Raw genomic sequence first — 17,982 nt, 5'->3', positions numbered from 1 at the left:
ACAAAAAGCACAAACAAAGACTTCCCTCCACCAAGATTTGAAAGTATCTTGTCCCCCTATTGGTCCTCTGGTCAGGTGTCAGCCAGGTTTACTGAGCTTCTTAACCCTTTACAGGTAAAAGAGACATTAACCCTTAACCATCTGTTTATGACAGGAGTGTTATCCAACAGCTCCCAGTCAGACTGTAGGCGAGATGTATTTTCATTCTACACTCATGAAGACGTACATCCATCACTAGTAACAGAAACTGTCCCTTTGTGCAGAACATAGTAAAGAACTGCACATTGTGTGAACGTGCACAGCTTGTAAACCATTGTCTATGTTGTGTGCATGTATGTAACCACTGATATGGGGATACCATGCTAAAATACCCTTCTTACAGTATGTTTAGAAGAGTCAGTTTCCATTTGGTTTGCAGTTATGGCCTTGGCTACGTTGAGTAGGGACCACATATTCATGTTCTGGTAACCTGTGAGCCATTGTAATTTTCATAGAAACTAAGCAGAGCTGCAATTTCACCTTTCCCCATAGTATAAACAACATGACTATGGCCAAGGAAGTGAGATGAGAGTGCCAAGAATTGTGGCAAAATAATTAATAATTTGATGTTCGCAAATCATTGAGAGGAAACTTGATATTCAGTGCAGTTAAACTCAAGGATTGTGACCTATAAACATCTTAGCAGCACAGGACTGTAGAATGAAGACAAAATAGTAATGCAAATGATTTCATTTTAACATTCATCTAAGTGAACAAAATTAATTTTACAATTAATTACAATTAGTTAATTAAAACTTTTGTTTTTCTGTCCCTGTTTTTCTATTGTAATTCTTTTTTTATAAATAAAGGTAAATTGGCTTTTTTTAAAATTACCCTTACACACTTTTTGAGAGACCATCTTTGTTATTAGTGAGACGTTTTCAGTGTATAGTTATTTTCATCATTTTCAGACTCCCGTTGGCAGTTCTCATTCTAGTAATGCTCCTGCAGTGCCTGTATACTGATAAAAACAGGTCAGAAAATAAGAGAAATTTCATACAGTTGTTTGGCTACAAGAGTCTAGGCAGAATGTTGCTATTTAACTGAGCAAAGCAAGTTAATCAATTTATAAAGTTTGCTCCCAGTAAACACTTGGCTTCTCTTCAACAGGAAATGATGAACTCTGAACTCAAAATGCATGGAAATATTTACTTTTCAATTTATTTTTTATTCTTGTTTAGCTAGAAAAGCCCCCTTCATTGCAACAGAAACTTAAGACCTGATTCAGCAAAACACTTAACATTTACTGGAGAAAATCTCTTCCTTAAAATCTTCATTAGAATTAAATTACCAAAAAATCATGGTGTACCTGCTGGGGCTCGGGGCCTCATACGAGTGGGGCTGAAACCCCAAGTCCCAGCTGGCACCTCCTGCAGGGCTGAAGCCCCGAGCCTAGCAAGTGCGACCCGGCTCTCGAGCTTCTGAAGATTGTCATATGCAGCTTGCAGGATCAGTAAGCTTGGCCACTCCTGGTGTATAACATCAGCCTTGAGAACGGTGCTTACTAGAATAGTATCAGGGGTAGCCAGGTTAGCCTGTATCCACAAAAACAATGAGGAGCCCGGTGACACCTTAAAGACTAACAGATTTATTTGGGCATAAGCTTTCGTGGATAAAAAAAACCTGGTTCATCAGATCTGAAGAAGTGGCTGAAGAAGTGAGGTTTTTTACCCATGAAAGCTTATGCCTAAATAAATCTGTTAGTCTTTAAGGTGCCACCGGCCTCCTCGTTACTTACTAGAATGACTGACTTGAGCTGTGAGGTCATTCTAAGGAATCCCACCAGCCCAGGGCTTTTTGAATGTGTCCTGAAAAAAGCTTCCTTTCATTTTGACATCACTCAGTTGACTGTCAAAGCTCACAGAGGGAAAGAATCTGCCCTGCAAGCTTCACAGAGCCACATACAGAGTGTCTGAATTTGTTTCAATTTAATGAGAAATTAAATTGGCATGATCTACTGGCTTTTTAAAAAACTAAAACAATGATTGCGTAATTGAGCATCTACAGGAATCCTTGGGGGAATATATTGAAGCGAGGCTAGAATTTCACTTATCTAACTAATAATAATAATGATAAAAATTCCTGCTATTGATCCTCAATGTACAATGCTAATTTTTTTCATGTGTTATTTATTAAATCATTACACAGAGTGCCAGTTGAGATTTTATTTGACAACTGTATTCAGTAAAAGACATTAATGTACAGTTCTGCTCTGAAAATTGACTCTATAAGCAGCATCATGGAGCTGTGTGTCAGTGACATCAGTTCTGATATGGTAGGTTTACAATAAAGAAGATGCCTTTTCTATCTATCATCTCTGTAAACTCATCCTGAGTTCCTGTCTTGATCACCTGAATAAAAAAAAGGGGGTTCTGGGGGCAAAAAATGTACTTTTATTCTCCCTTGTGCAGCCACATTGCTCCAGTGACACCTGTGCACTGAAAAGCTTTGCACAGATGTTATTGATTCACCCTGCAATCTGTAACTCAGTAAACAATTCTGTTGCTGGTGCAGAAAAGCAGCTTATTCTTTCAGCTGTGTTTGTTCTGCAGAGCTCACATGGGTAAAAAGGAGTAGAAAACAATTGATCTCATGCTGCACACAGGGGACAGGTCTGTCAACTATAAAGGTGCCATTTTCAGTCACTTTTCAGAGTAGGGATAATAACTCTTGTCATGGGAGATTGGAGAAAAAACTTTTCATGTTAGGCTCTGGACCATCATGTGGAATGGGGCTGCTGGTGGTGGCAGACCCTAGGCTTAAAAGGGTAGAGCTGTTTCAGTAAATTACAGTCCTCTTATCTTATGCAAAGACTGCACCGTACATATTTCTTAAGGATTGTCAGTCTCTTGCAGGTTATTTCCACATGCAGACTAAAATGAAATTTCTGCATATGGAAATGTTTGCATCTATGGTGTGTTGTAAGCCGATGACTTCTCATGATCACAATGGAGAAAGAACATTACAAACCCCTCCCTTGTAATAGATTTTTATGAATGGCCATGCAGCTTTGATGATCATGTGGGGAAAGAAGGGTATAATAGCAAAGATTCAGAAATGTAATGGCTAGCAGTCTCTGCCAAATACTTATGAATGGAAATGTGTTGGTGGTTGGAACTCAGAACCAAGTACTTATTTATAACCAATCTATTGTAATTTTGGTATCACAAAAATCAAAAGGAATAATTAGGAAAGTGGATTCTTTGATTGTTTTGTTACATTAAAGATAATGCTTGTTAATTAGAAGGCAAACAATTTTGTGATAAGCTGATTAGCTTTCAAAGCAAAATATGCCACCAAAGAGAGACACTTCTTTTGATCTTCTTGGACATTTGAATAATTTTTGTTGTTTTCCAGAGCGTCTTTAATATGCTCCCGAGAATGCATGAGTTAGGCTCCAATCCAGCTCTCACTGAAGATAACTGAAAGACTCCTGTCTACTTCAATGGAATGTGAATCAAACCCATGTAGTAATTAGGGCCTTGCTTCAGCAAAGCGCTCAAGCATGTGGTTAACTTTATGCTCTGAGTAAGCAGGGAACCTCAGAGGCGCTGGAACAATTTGTATAGTGGCAGTGCTGAGAGCTTTTGAACCAAACTGTAAACCCTGAATATGATGGAAACCACTTCAAGCCAGCACCTTTCATTCCAGCGCCTATGGGAAGGTGTCATTCTCCAGTTGGTATCACCCTTTTCTAAAATGGATACTGATATTAGACATTGCCAGAGTTCCTGAGGACAGGCTTTTAAGAGACAGGTTCTGAGTAAATTACGTATTGTGTTTTCCCTTCCTGAGTTGCAGTTATCTCAGTTTACCAGCTATTTCAGATCACTACAAAATATCTTAAATTATTACTTGTGTTACCATACATTTTTATTTGCATCCTCCTGGGATGTCTATCTTGTCATGTATTTGGAAATCAGATGGAAAGCCTGCATATTATGGATCCCCATAGAGTACTTTAAACAGATAAACTCTCTTGCAGCATTTTAAATAACCACTATGAATGTCTACTGGGTTTCTGGCATGGATCTGGTCTGTGAAGCTAGATTTGTAGCTGTGCTTTTGGTTTAAATTAGTTCCAACTGCTCACAATTTGAGTGCTTGGAATTTGCCTTCACCAGTTTTTTTTTCCCCCCAAAGCCATGCAGTGTTCTCCAAGTGGAGTATTGTGACAGCTGGAACTAGTTGTATTTCTAAGGAGCACAGCTCTGATCCGGATATACTGATCCTCTAAGACATTTTGTGGTTTACAGTTCTTGAAATATTCAATTAAATTAACTTGGACCAGGTCCCCACAGGAGGGCACTGGCTCTACTCTTTTGCGCTAGGCAGGAGTAAGGCTTGATTTACATGGTTGGTGCTTCTGGGAGGGTTTGTATGGAGCAGAGGCCAGAGGCTAACTGCCTTGTAGAGAGAGAATGTGGGTGAGGTAATTTCGTTTATTGGACAACTTCTTTTTACACTAATTTCTCCTCTCATGCCTGTTGAATGTAGAAATTGGACCTGTGGCGGGAAGGATTAACCCCCGCAGTACCAGCGTGGGGCCGATCCGCCCGGTCACAGTACCCCTTGAAGGGGAGGCTGTTGCTGGTTGCTTTAGGCTGACTGCTTGGCTCTCTAAATCATTAGCGAGGCTCCCAACATCACTGAGGCCTGGTCTACACTGGTGGTGGGGGAGGGAGGATCGAAGTAAGATACGCAACTTCAGCTGTGGGAATACCGTAGCTGAAGTCGAAGTCGAAGTATCTTATTTCGACTTACCTCCTGTCCTCACTGTAGGGGGTACGACGTCCGTGGCTCCCCCTCTGACTCTGCTACCACCGCTAGCTCCGGTGGAGTTCTGGAGTCGACGAGAGCGCGTTCGGGGATCGATATATCGCATCTAGATGAGACGCGATATATCGATCCCCAATAAATTGATCGCTACCCGCCGATACGGCGGGTAGTCTGGATGTACCCTAAGTATTGCCATGATGTCATGTCTGTAAGGCTGCAGTGCAGGGTCAGGTTTGTGAGAGAGAAGGCTCTAAGTGAGTGGGAAGTCATATTTATTCAGTGGTGCTCTGATTCCAGTCTCTCCTCACTCCCACTGGCTGCTGGGAAGGCGCAGCATGTTTCTTCTCCTGGCCCCTACTTCGGACTGCTGGGGAGGGAGTGTTTCCCCTCCTGCTCGCCTCCTCCACTTCCTGGATGTTTGGAATCCCCATGATCCTTCCCCCTCCTTCCAGTCTGTTTTCCCACCCTCGTCTCGTGTGCAGTTTGGCTGCCTGAGTTCCCAAGTGTCTGCACTGGGTCACTACCAGCAGGAGCGGCATGCATATCTGAGTGAGGCAGGGCTGTGGCCCTGCCCCCCTTAACTCCTGATGGCACCTGAAGAGCTGTGTAGGGCCAGGGCTGGAGTTCCCGTTAGGCACAGTAGGCCCATGCCTCCAGGCACCAGCATTCTAATGGCATCTGAAAATGAAAAGGGGGTTAAAAGTTCCCTTTTTTTAGGGCAAACACAAAGGTCAGCTGTAGGCAGGGGAGGGGCACTGAAGGTGCTGTGCCTAGGGGCGCGTACGGTGTAAATCTGGCCTTGGCTAGGGCGGGGTGCATGGTGCAGCTTTTTCTAAACTGAAGTATCACAAGGGCCACTGTTCACCTTCTCCACCTTGCCTGTTGGCATCCTACGAGCCCATTGCTTTCACAGGCCTGGTGCCTCCTGCCACCATCACATGGGCACTGCGCGAGGATTGCTCTGGCCCACCTCATGCCTCCAGCCTGAAGAGGCATAATTTGGACTACAGTATGCAACTGGAAATCTAAAACAATACTGCTTCCAGGTGCACATTCATGTCTCCTCCCTCATGTCCCCAGGCAGCTTTAGCTGGTGAAGGTGGTGCAAAGGGAATGTTTACCCTTACAGCTAGTAAGCAGCATCCCAGGGGTGGTGCTAGCCCATTCGGGGCCCTACAGAGGATTATTTCGGGGCCCTTCCCCCACAATATAGAATACAAAGTGTATATGGGGCCCCCTGGAGCTGCTCAGAGCCCTAAGCAATTGCTTAATTTGCTTATTCCTAGCACTGGCTCTGCAGCACTCATGTGTTTTCTAGCTGCCCTCACTGAGGTAATACTAGTCTAATTGTTTGGTGGGTTCTCTCTGGAAAGGCAAACTGAGGCTTGTGTTGGATAACCAAGGGACATCTGATTTCCCCCTACATTGACCTGGAGAGCAGGGCGAGTTAGAGGTTTGCTACATTAACAGCTTTGGGAAATTCTGCCAGGATGTTATTGCACTGGTGCACAAAGCTCTCACGTGTAACCTGTGGCTTCTGCTGTTGGGAGTATATTTCATCACTGTAGCCCTCACAGGATTAAACTCCCCAAGAGCGAAGCATTTGTATGACTTTACATCAACACCTCGAGTGTTTTTGTAGTGCCTGCTATATCACCGTCCAGTCAGTTCCCAGGTCTGCCTGGTGTCCATGAATGAAAAATTCATCCATATCTGTATAGCAAACTTGTCTGGCAATGCAGAGTGTTAATGATAGCAAAGTCTTTAGAGAGGCTTTTGAGTCTTTTCCACTGTTCTTTGCTTTTACAGGACCGGGTGAAAGAGGCATTGGTTTCACGAGAGCTGGATCTGTGGTTGCCTTTGTGCACAGCACAAATGTTTCCGGTATAAAAGATCTATGATCTTTGTAATGCTTGGGCCATAGGAACATCCATTATGTTCTTTGTAGCCAGGACAATAACAGGATTTAAAAGAGAACTGGATAAATTCATGGAGGTTAAGTCCATTATCGGCTATTAGCCAGGATGGGTAAGGAAAAGTGTCCCTAGCCTCTGTATGTCAGAGGGTGGAGATGGATGGCAGGTGAGAGATCGCTTGATCATTACCTGTTAGGTTCACTCCCTCTGGGGCATCAGGCATTGGCCACTGTCGGTAGACAGGATACTGGGCTGGATGGACCTTTGGTCTGACCCAGTCTGGCTGATCCTATATTCTTATGACAACCAGCTAACACTCTCTCACTAAAGGGGTTCCCAATGGCAGTGCTGTAACAAGGGTGAAGCGAGTGAGGCACTTGCCTCAGGCGCACAAAGTCGAGGGGCGCGGAGGTAATGGACATGTTTGGCACATGTAGTTAGGACATTAAGCATCATTTTGTGGTGAAAAGGTTATTCTTGGCACAGGCTATTCTCAGGCATTTGAATTCTTCTGGATAGCTACAGGATAGCCTCTGAGTTCTTGGGCTAAGTTAAGCACCCAGATACTGCTGTCTCTTCTGACAGAGATGTTGAATGGTTGAGGCTATGTAAGGGAAGGTATATACAGCTGTGCATGCTACAGAGGCGCCACCTGTATGGACCAAGAGACACCCAATTGCTCTAGAATTCTGCTCTGCTTTGTCATGAATGCAAACTGACCTCCAAAAGGCAACAAAGAAGGGCAAATAATTAAGGCATATGTACACCATGGCAGTGAGTCTATTATTCGACAGAGTCCAAACTGTCCTCACGCAAACAGAATACCTACAGCAGAATACATCACCCAGAGTTGGAAACATTCTTTATTCTGTTGGTTTCACTCTGAATTAGAGGATGTAGCAAAACCCAGGGGTGTTTTTCTACCTTGATGTTGAATTGGAAAGTGCTGTATTTTTGCAGCATGTATACAGTTGCTTGGTGTGCAGCTGTTGATTGGTTTGATATTATGCTTGAATGAAATGTACTTGAATGAATACTTCTGTTGCAATATTTGCTTGTACAATGTCCATCCTTGTCAATTCAGTAGCTCAGAGTTTCAGTAGCTCAGAAGGCTGCCATGTTTTCTTGATGAAATGTGACTAGTGCCACTAGATCTGGTCCAATGCTCATTTAACAGAGGGTCACATGTTGAAAGGGAAAGTTTTATAACTCTCGTGTTAGGGAAGATCACTGCAGCTAGATGAGACTTCTCCGTGATAAGTAAAAACAAATGTCTGGGAAGAAGCCATTATGACTAGTTCCTTCTAGAGGCATGGGATGTATGCACCATTGAAAACAATTCTTTTTTTACTTTAGATTTCTCTTCCTCAGCAGCAACTTATAAATATCAGTTTCACAGCATCTTGATTACCTGAACCGGTCGTATCAGTTATCAAAACTTCCTTTCCTCATAAAATATATGGAAATACATATATTTTAAAGGAGAATTGCAGTAATTCTGTTGGAGCGTGACCATCTAGATTTCCAAGTAAGAGACCTATGTTCATCAAAGTGTCAAAATTAGCAAATTGGCCAAACACCAGTCACCTGTGTTTTGGACATCCTGGGTCACTTGAAAATGTGGACTATCATTGAAAATAACCTGTCTGGCACAGGGATAAAATTTGCAAAAGCACCTAAGTGACTTTGAAGTCAAAAAGAGTCCTAAGCCACCTAGGCATTTTCACATTTTTACCCCAGAGCTACATATATCTACATGCTTTATATTTTAATCACAAAATTAATAATAATTTCCATCAGTAGCCTCAAAGGATTTTCAGAACCATCCTGATTGTTGGTTTCTGCTATAGATAAGAGGAAAGTTGTCAGGCAGCCAGTGCTATCATGGTGCATAAATTTTCTCTGTGGGATTTTAATGAAAAATTATTTGAACAGCGAGAGAACAGAGAAACCTGCAGACATTAAATTTCCTTTTGTAACAGTTTAATTTAACACACTTGTGAGCTACAGGCATTTAAAAAAACAACAAACTTAGAAACTATTTCTCAGTAAAGTCTTAGAGCCCTGATGAATGCAACCAAATGATGCATAGGACAGCACCATTGCTGGGAAATACAACAGGAACGTACACAATCTCTTTAAATATAAAAAATTTACATCAGCTTGGAACGAAACAAAATACAAGTGGTAGAGTGATGGGCTGCAGTTTACATACAAATTAGACACAGGAATTTTTCTTGTTATCTTGGCACTTGTACTGAAAATGGCTTCATACAGTACAAATCAGGGTGGCACTAAAAAAGGTTCACTTATTCTGAACTGTACAATTGTATTGCACAACATCATTTAGCTGATACTGGGCTCACTCCTACTTCAATTAAAATCAGTGGCAAAATCCCATTTACTTCAGTGCAAGTAGGAATTTATTCACTGTCTACAATTATTTGGTCTTTTTTTTTGTATCCTGAAGAGTAACATACAAATGAAGTTTTATCAAAATGTTTTGGACCTTTTCCAGGGGCCAATATAATATGTCCTTCGTAATACACTGAGGGAGTAACATACAGTCACTGTTGGACCCTGGACAGATAAGAACAATGCCTGCCTTGATAATTATGTACCCTTTCCTTGTACAATATTGGACAGTCTAATTAAAAGAATCAACTAACTTTAACAAAAGTAAAGCTATATAAGCAGAAAGAAGATTTTTAAATTTGTAAAAACAAAGACAAAACCTTAATTAACCACCAAACTTATACAAAGTGTTGTAATCACATGCAGAAATCCAGTTATGCCATTAACAATCCAATTTGTCATTCGTGCCTTCCAGAGGAATAATGTGGAGAAGGTAAAATAGCAGTAGATGCAGTTTTAATAATTGTTCATGAATTAGACTAGAATAGCACTCTGGACTCTTTACAAATATATGCCGGGGACAATGTAATTTTTCCTCCAACCTAAATTTGTCTCTTCAGTCATGGTTTGATGTCCTCACCCCTCTACCTTTCATCAAAACACACTCATATGTACACTCACTTTTACACAGAAAACCAGCAGCAGCATTAAAAGGGTAAGGAACACCCAGACATACTGGACGATCTGCAAGCCTAATACTCTTGGTGAAAATGACAAGTGCAGGTATTTTTCTTCCTTGCTCACTCTGATCTGTCTCTTGTTTCTTAAATTATGGCGAGCTAACTTCAATTTGTAAACATTCTTAAGTACATTACAAAAGTGGGTTGCCAACTCTGTGTCCCTCTAGAAAAAAAGGAAAAAGGAAAAAAAAAGGCCAAAACTACACTGTTTGGAATGATAGATGATCACTTATAGATAATAATAATAAAGAGACACTTAGTCTGAGTTTTGTGCTGGCCTGCCAACACCAACCAGAAGCTGAAAATGTCAGATGATAGCACCATACAGCTTTTAGAGAAAGCTCCCCAAAATGTTTGCTATTCTGTTTTAAGTTTATTTCCTAAAATGTTTTCTTGTAGATTGTCTAACATTAGGCATGCCATGAAATATGGAAAATTGTATCTGTTTTCAGCTACTTGCTAGGAAACAGTACATTTCTCCATGGTAACTAGCAGGGCTTTGATTGCTGTCTAGTGAGAGCTAGGCTCTGTTTTTCAGACTGATCATTTGAGCACCATGTATTGTAGTTAAGAAAAAAAATGAAAAAGTTTTCCCTGTGTTTTTAAAGAGCACCATACAAAATCCCCAGTGGAGGAACTTGTAGCGACATTCTGCATTGCTATATGAACAGACCATGTGGCAAAACCTAGTTTTAAGGAGTTCCTTTTGTTCACTGCATAATGTATGTTCTCTTGAAGCTTCTACAGCTCTGTTTTTCCCCTCCCCATAAAGGGTCCTTCTACCTAAATGGTTTCACCTCCTGGAGACACGTTCATTCCCACGATCCCGAGCACTGTGACTGTGCTGGCGGCAGGTTCGGCAGCACTGCACATTGACAGTTGGAAGATGGCATCTTCCCAGAATCCTTAGGGTTTGACAAAAACTGAACGTGAGGCGGTCCCGCTCACAGATGAAGGCTGAAGGAGAGAGAATGAAGAGACAGAAATAACATTACCATGAACACAAGGTTTGATGCAAAAGTCTGTATTTAGCTGACATTATAGTAAATATAGGAACAAAGAGCAGTGCAGCCCTGGAAAGCAGAGTCCTCTTTTCCCCTAGGGCTGAATGTTCATATTTGTTCCCATCTAATCTAAGTGCCAATGGAAACTCACCCATCACAGATAAGACCTGTGACATCATCTTTAGCAAAATCAAGCAATTAGAATTCTTGTATTTATTCATTATTTATCAGTCATGGGGCCACAAAGCTTGAGTAGCAGGATTTGCATAGATGGGGACGAGGCTCTGTGCTGACATCAAAGGGACAGAATCCTCCCCCACAGCTACTTCATAGGATAACGCTGCCTGTCTTTGGGATGCTAAAAGGCACTGGGGTGGCTAAGTTTTGTTATGTGTCAATTTCACAGCAGGCTCTTTAGTCAGACATGTACTGCTGCTAGTCCCGCCGAAGTCAGTGGGAGTGGATATCATTCAGCTCCTTGCAGAGATTGATTAGATAATGTCAGAAATGGATTTGAAGTCTGAAGTGCTATATAAATGCAAAGTATTATTATTAGCGGGACTCATGGCAGGTCTGTACCAATGATTTTATCTGCCTGGATCTGTCCCTTAACTGTTCTCCTATCGTTATTTCCAAATCAGTGAATTATATGATAAAGGTCCATCATATCGTTAAGTATGTGGCATAGTGCAGCACTGTGCATGCCAATCATTCGCCGCACTACTGGAATTTAGAGGAATGCTTCCAGGTGACTTCTGAGTATGAATGCTCCATCCCCAGAGTCTTTATGGCACATAATTTTCACAGGAGTGCTGAGTTCTTTTACATTCTTACAAGAGCACCATGAACTAACTGGATGGCTTTTAATCAGAACAACATCAGCTATGGTTTAAGATACTGTCCATTATGGATTACCGCATCACAACAGCATTGCTTGACAATATAGTCACAAAACCCCGCTGGTCTAACTATGAACTGCCTCTAATCCTCCCATCTTCAAACCCTGATCTTGTTCGAGTCACCAGTCAGCTGTTAATAAATGCAAACAATGTCCCCTCTTGAGTTTGTATGCTAATATTCTTTCTGTCTCCGTGGGAACATTAGATGTATGCTGCATAGGAATCAATCAGCTCAAAGAGCAAGGTAATCTGTGAGTTCACGTCATAGTCACCAGATTAATGCTCCTCTCGGTGAACTGAAATATTCCAAGCTGCCATGAAACTTTAACTAGCAATGGGCAAAACTCAAATGGCTCAGCACTCTCGTGTTTCACTCCCGCTCGTCCTTTTCCCTCATGGCCCTACCCACGCTGCTTCTCTTCCCCCCCAGACCCCCCCTGCTCTTCCTGCAAGGATCCCCCACACCTGCTGCTCACACCTCTCTGCTCCCTCCCCCAAGGCTCCCCCAACCCGCCGAGGAGTGGCAGGTGGAGGGGGCCTCAAGGGAGAGGGCAGAGCAGTGCGAGCGGCAGGGGACTTGGGGGAGGGGGCCAAGCAGGAGTGGGGTCTGGGGTGGAATGGGGATAGAGTGTGGGCAGGACATCAGGGGAGGAGGCCGAGTAGGGGGCAATGCCACAGTCTGGGCGCCAGTGGGCTGCCTCACGTCTAGGGAGCTTCTGGCACTCACACCTAGCCTCCCCAAATGCAGGAGTCATGTGCCACCCATGTACACAGCTACGTTAAACACCATTAAATCACATCACCTCTGTCTGGTTCGACTCCCCCCTCTAATCTACAGAAATGATTACAGTAAAGTGTGACTCCTTCCCAAAGTCTAAATCTGATGGGTGGTGGTGGTAATCTGCTAATTCGCTCTGTATTGTCTACTCTTGGGCAACACCCTCTCATAGACTCATAGACTTTGAGGTCAGAAGGGACCATCATGATCATCTAGCCTGACCTCCTGCACATCACAGGCCACAGAACTTCACCCACCCACTGCAAAGGAGACCAGAATTGTATACACTATTCCAGGTGAGGTCTCCCCAGTTCCTTGTATACTGAAACTAATACTTCCCTGTCGCTACTGGAAATACCTTGACTGATGCATCCTAGGATTGCATTAGCCTTTTTCACAGATGCATCACATTGGCAGCTCATGTGATCAACCAATACACCCAGGTCTTTCTTCTCCTCTGTCACTTTTAACTGCTACATCACCAGCTTATAGCAAAATTCTTGTTGTTAGTCCCTAAATGCATAACTTTGCACTTTTCACTAGTAAATAACGCATTTCGTATTTCAGTGGAGATCTTGCCTCTCTCTCTTGCTCTCCCTCAGCTATTCCTGCTTGGCAATCATTCTTTGGGGCTTGAAAAACTTGTTTACAATAGACTAAGCCCCTAAATGCCAGCCATTATCCACTAATTCATTTTGCTGGCTCACTGGTGAAAAGCTCTTTAAACACCCTACCTCTCCTATCCTTCCCTTTAGGGCATCTACTTAAAGGGAGCCCCCACTAGCTAGAAGCTGGTTGCTTTGCATGGTTACAATTTCCAGTCCAGTCAGCAGAGTTGCAGAATCCATTCAAACTCCTGGAAAGCTGAGCTGTACTCAAATCACTAGCTGCTGGGGGCGGGTTTGAAAACCCAGGCTGGGGTTTTCAGGAACTCCGCGTCAGTGTGTGAGAACTGGCTCAAGATCTTAATGAGAAAACCGCTCCCTAGCTCGTTTCTATACACAAAGGGCCAGGTTGTGAGTGGCGCTTGCCTAGGTTTACAGGATACCCAGAGCTGTCCACTGCCCCCGTTCCAATCACCATGCAAAGGCTAGCACTATAGTCCTGGTGGACCTGAGGGGCTGCTTTCCGCCTGTCTCCTGAAGTGGCCTACACCTTGCTACAGGACCAGATGTCCGAATGTGATAGCATTCGGCACCTGCTCATGCGCCCAGAGATTCTATATGACCCGTCTGGCCCCTGAGCCATGGAGTGCCCTACTTGGCCTCTCCCCCCTCAGTTTTATGGGTATAAAGCAGATCCTTAGCATTGCTTTAATGGGTTTGTTCAGTATGTAATTTAAAATCGTGGCAGACATTGTAAGTGCGGCAGAACTGGTACCTCAGGAGCCACCACAGGACACTTTCATATTGGCTCAATAGTCAGTAAATGTTTTTTTAGTAGACATCAGTGTTTTCATAGAGAACTACAGACATTTAAGAAAGCGGAGTAACTTCATTGTGCTTCTTCCGTGTTTATAGCTTCACAGACTTTATGGCCAGAAAGGACCATTATGCCCATCTAGTCTGACCCCCAGTCCAGCACAGGCCAGAGAATTCCATCCTGTAAATTATGCATCAAGGCCTAACCTCCACTTGAACTACAGCAAATCCTTTAGAAAGATATGCAGTCTGGATTTAAAGGCTTCAAGTCACAGAGTCTTCATCATGTCCCTCAGTAAGTTGTTTCAATGGCTAATTAGCCTCACTTAAACATACTACTACTAATAATTAATAATAATAATAAAATTCCACCTCATTTCCCTTCTGAATTTGTCCAGCTTCAAATCCCAGGCATTAGAGCTTGGCTTTCCATTCCTAAACATGTCCATGACACTAGACGTTGAATTCTGAAAGCACAGCTTGCAAAATGAGCTCCCTGGGAATTAGGGTCTCAGTCTATCTCCCCTCCTCACAGCACTTATCCCTGTGCAGCAGCAGCCCAGCTTTGGCGTACAGGCCCCATGGGGAAGTGGTTCCTCTAGCACGTTTGCTGCTCTCTGCCAATGTCAGGCCATAAGACATAGACCTCTACCCCGATATACACCTCTACCCCAATATAACGCTGCCCTCGGGAGCCAAAAAATCTTACTGCGTTATAGGTGAAACCACGTTATATTGAACTTGCTTTGATTCACCGGAGTGCGCCCCCTGTCCCCCAGAGCACTACTTTATCGCATTATATCCAAATTGGTGTTATATCGGGTCGCGTTATATCGGGGTAGAGGTGTACTTGTGCCCGGAGTGGTTTGTCTCTTACTCCCAAACGCTGCAGGGCATGAGTCTATTGTGAGGTAACCCGAATATCTCCAAAGCCTCTGAGGAAAAACAAAAACTTTGCAAAAACACTAAAAATCATGGACTGAAAAGAGACACTGGATTGAAGTCTCATTACAACAATCTGTGACTCACTAACTCACTCCCCACAGCTGCTTCCCCACTCCCTTTTCCTCCCTATGACTGGAGGCAGGTTAACTGGCCACTTCATCTTGAATGGTCTCTTGAAATAGGTGTTAACTGCTTGTGCTAAACAATCTGCTCCACTTTGTATTTAGCAGTGACCCAAGTTAGGGCTTGTCTTCACCTACAGTGCTGCACCGGTGTGACTGCGCCGCTGTAGCGCTTTAGTGAAGATGCTACTAAATCAACAGGAGGTGCTCTCCTGTCTGCGTATTTAATCTACCTGCCCAAGAGGTGGTAACTAAGGCAAGAAGTGTTTTTCACACCCCTGAGTGACGTAATTATACCAATATGTTTGTTCATCTCCCAGACCTGAGGAAGAGCTCTGTGAAAGTTTGAAAGCTTGTCTCTCTCACCAACAGAAACTGGTCCAATAAAAGATATTACCTTACCCACCTTGTCCTTCTAAAAATGTTGCACAATTCTCACTGGAGCAACCCTCTTGAAAGCAAAGGTGTGTGAAGGAAATGTTAAAGGATCATTGCCCGGCAGGGTTATAAAACTGGTTAAAACTGAATGCACAAACTCACAATCACAATCTTATGCCATTATCTCAGTCACTTATGCAAGCGAAACCATTTCACCTCTACAGGATTCAGTAATCATTTACTCTTCAACAAGAGGAATGACCTCAGGTTAACCCAAACCTGCTGAATTTCAGGTTCCTGTGGAATTTCTCAGCTTTGCCTCTAAAATCTCCACACTTACAGAGCTTCTGCTTTGAAAGTAACATTGAATAAAAGAGAGAAGGAGCAGAAGATGTGTCCTTTGAAGGGATGCTGCAAAGATGACAGTTCTTGAGCTCTCCATAATGTTCATTAAGCATTGAAATGAAAAGACAAAAAATATCCCAAAGAGGTTTAAACAGCTTTCCTAAAAAATACCCTGTGCTGTAACCAAGCAGCACTCTAGCTAGACAGAATTCCCATAAGGTTTGTATTGCAGCCCTGGGTAACTGGCACTAAAACACCGAGGGGACATGACGTCCATTGGGCACTGTGTATTTTTTCCAGTGTTTCAATTATTTATAGATTCATAGAATTTCAAGGCCAGAAAGAACCATCATGATCATAGTCTGACTTCCTGTATAATACAGGCCAGATAATTTCACCAGCTGATTCCTGTATCAAGTCCTTAACTTCTAACTGTTCCAGGCTACAGCTTTTAGAAAGCCTTCCTGTCTTGCTTATAAGACTTCAAATGAAGGTGATGCTACCACATCCCTTGACAAGCTGTTCCAGTGATTAATTACCCTCACTGTTAGAATGTTGGATCTTGTTTCTAGTCTGAATTTCTCTTGCTTCCAGCCACTGATCCCATTATGCCTATGTCTGTTATTAAAGAGCCATCTGCTATTGGAAATCTTCTCCCCGTGTAGGTGCTTGTAGGTTACAGTCCAGTCACTTCTAATCTTCTTTACTAAGTGAAATAGCTTGAGCTTCTTCAGTCTTCCACTGTGCGATCGCTAATCATTCTTGTAGCTCTTTTTTTAACCCTTTCCAATTTGTCAGTATCTTTTTTAAACTGCAGACTCCAGAACTGGACACAATATTCCAGTAATGGTCTCCCTAATGCCATGTTTGAGGTAACACCAGATTCTTATTCATATTTGATATTCCACTGTTTATACATGTGTTAGCCACAAAGGTGTGATTTTTATCAAACAACAACAAAAAAGATTTATTCCAGATGGTTTTCCTGAAGGTTGTGTTTGGCCACGTGTTACACACACTGTCACCATAACTTTTCTGCCTACCTTACTTTTCACTTGGCTTTAATTTTTGTGTGTGAGCCAAGCAGTGACCCCTCGATTGCATTTATTGTCCCTGTACACTGATAGGGTAACTCGCAAGGGGTCTGTCTACTCCTCTTGTCCTCAAGAAGATTAGATGTCATCATAGAGACCAGTTATTGTGCATATTAATTAAATCATCAAAGATTACAAAGGTGAAAAGACTGTTGCATAGCACATTGACGGTAGGAGACTCCATCCCACCTGGTGGACGATGACCTGGCCTTGGTTATGCACACCTTTGTCACCTCCTGGTTGGATTCCAGCAAAGCAATAGATCCGGGCAGGAAATCACCTGCCCTATGGAAACTCCAACTAGTACAAGAACATGGCAGTGCATCTTCTCAGCAATGGCTACCATGAGCACATCAAACCTGCTCTCTGCACTGGCTTCCAATAGAATTGAGAGTCAGACATGTTCTTGGTTCTTGTCCTCATGGCTCTCAGTGGCCTGGGCCCAGGAGATTTAAAAGAGCCTAAAGTGCTGTGATGAAGATTGTGGTTGTCAACTCTGTTCCTCAGGCAAAATGGGGCTTTCTACCATCAAGCTAAACCTGGTCTGTGCAGCAGATTGAGCATTCTCAAGGGCTGGCCTCAGGCCATGGAACAACCAACCACAGCAATGAAGGACCATTACAAACCTACCCCTATTTGTTATCCTTACTTACTAGACATGGAAAGAGAGATGCATGTTCTTGTGCTGGGAAAAAAATCTGCTTTTCCAGATCTCTAGACTAGAGCAATCGCTAAAGCCAGGGCTCTGCTGACACATTAGGAACTGAAAACTTGTTTTGTTTTTTCAAGTTGGCATGAAAGTCACTTTAAATTTCATTTAAACTGCTGCCATTCAGACATAGGCATTTACTTTTATGCTGGAGGGGGCAAAAACTTCCTGGTACAGGTTTTGTAATAACAAGGAAAAGTTTAGCTTGGAGCTGAGTTGACATAACCGGAGAATTAAGCTTCTGACCTCTGGCCTTTGTGATTTTCTAAGTACCCGTTCTGACTTGAAAAAGCATTCTCCAGTCTGCTGCCTCTTCTAGGGCTGCCCAACTATCGTCATATTGAAATAAATTGTGTGAACATTATTACAGAAAATTGTATATACACCTCTACCCCACTATAACGCCACCCGATATAACACAAATTTGGCTATAACAGGGTAAAGCAGCGTTCTGGGGG

The 17,982-nt window shown here is 42.8% G+C and overlaps 1 protein-coding gene and 1 long non-coding RNA gene across 2 annotated transcripts in view; one reads left to right on the top strand and one right to left on the bottom strand.

The window, feature by feature from the left end:
- Positions 1-10,672, top strand: part of LOC142047338 (uncharacterized) — a 41,055-nt gene extending 30,383 nt beyond the window's left edge. Inside the window, exon 3 of the long non-coding RNA XR_012656583.1 lies at positions 10,602-10,672. This is a non-coding gene — a long non-coding RNA (uncharacterized LOC142047338). The remainder of the gene's footprint in view (positions 1-10,601) is intronic.
- The window catches only part of ADAMTS7 (ADAM metallopeptidase with thrombospondin type 1 motif 7), a 131,068-nt gene continuing 123,708 nt past the window's right edge, over positions 10,623-17,982 (bottom strand). The window contains 1 exon segment of the mRNA XM_032764359.2: positions 10,623-10,786. Within this exon segment, the coding sequence (XP_032620250.2) occupies positions 10,623-10,786 (164 nt within the window).

This window comes from Chelonoidis abingdonii, chromosome 9 (assembly GCF_003597395.2).
Source record: "Chelonoidis abingdonii isolate Lonesome George chromosome 9, CheloAbing_2.0, whole genome shotgun sequence".
Classification (NCBI taxonomy): domain Eukaryota; kingdom Metazoa; phylum Chordata; order Testudines; family Testudinidae; genus Chelonoidis; species Chelonoidis abingdonii.
Note: the sequence above shows the minus strand (reverse complement) of the source record. Positions and strands in the feature narration are given on the sequence as shown.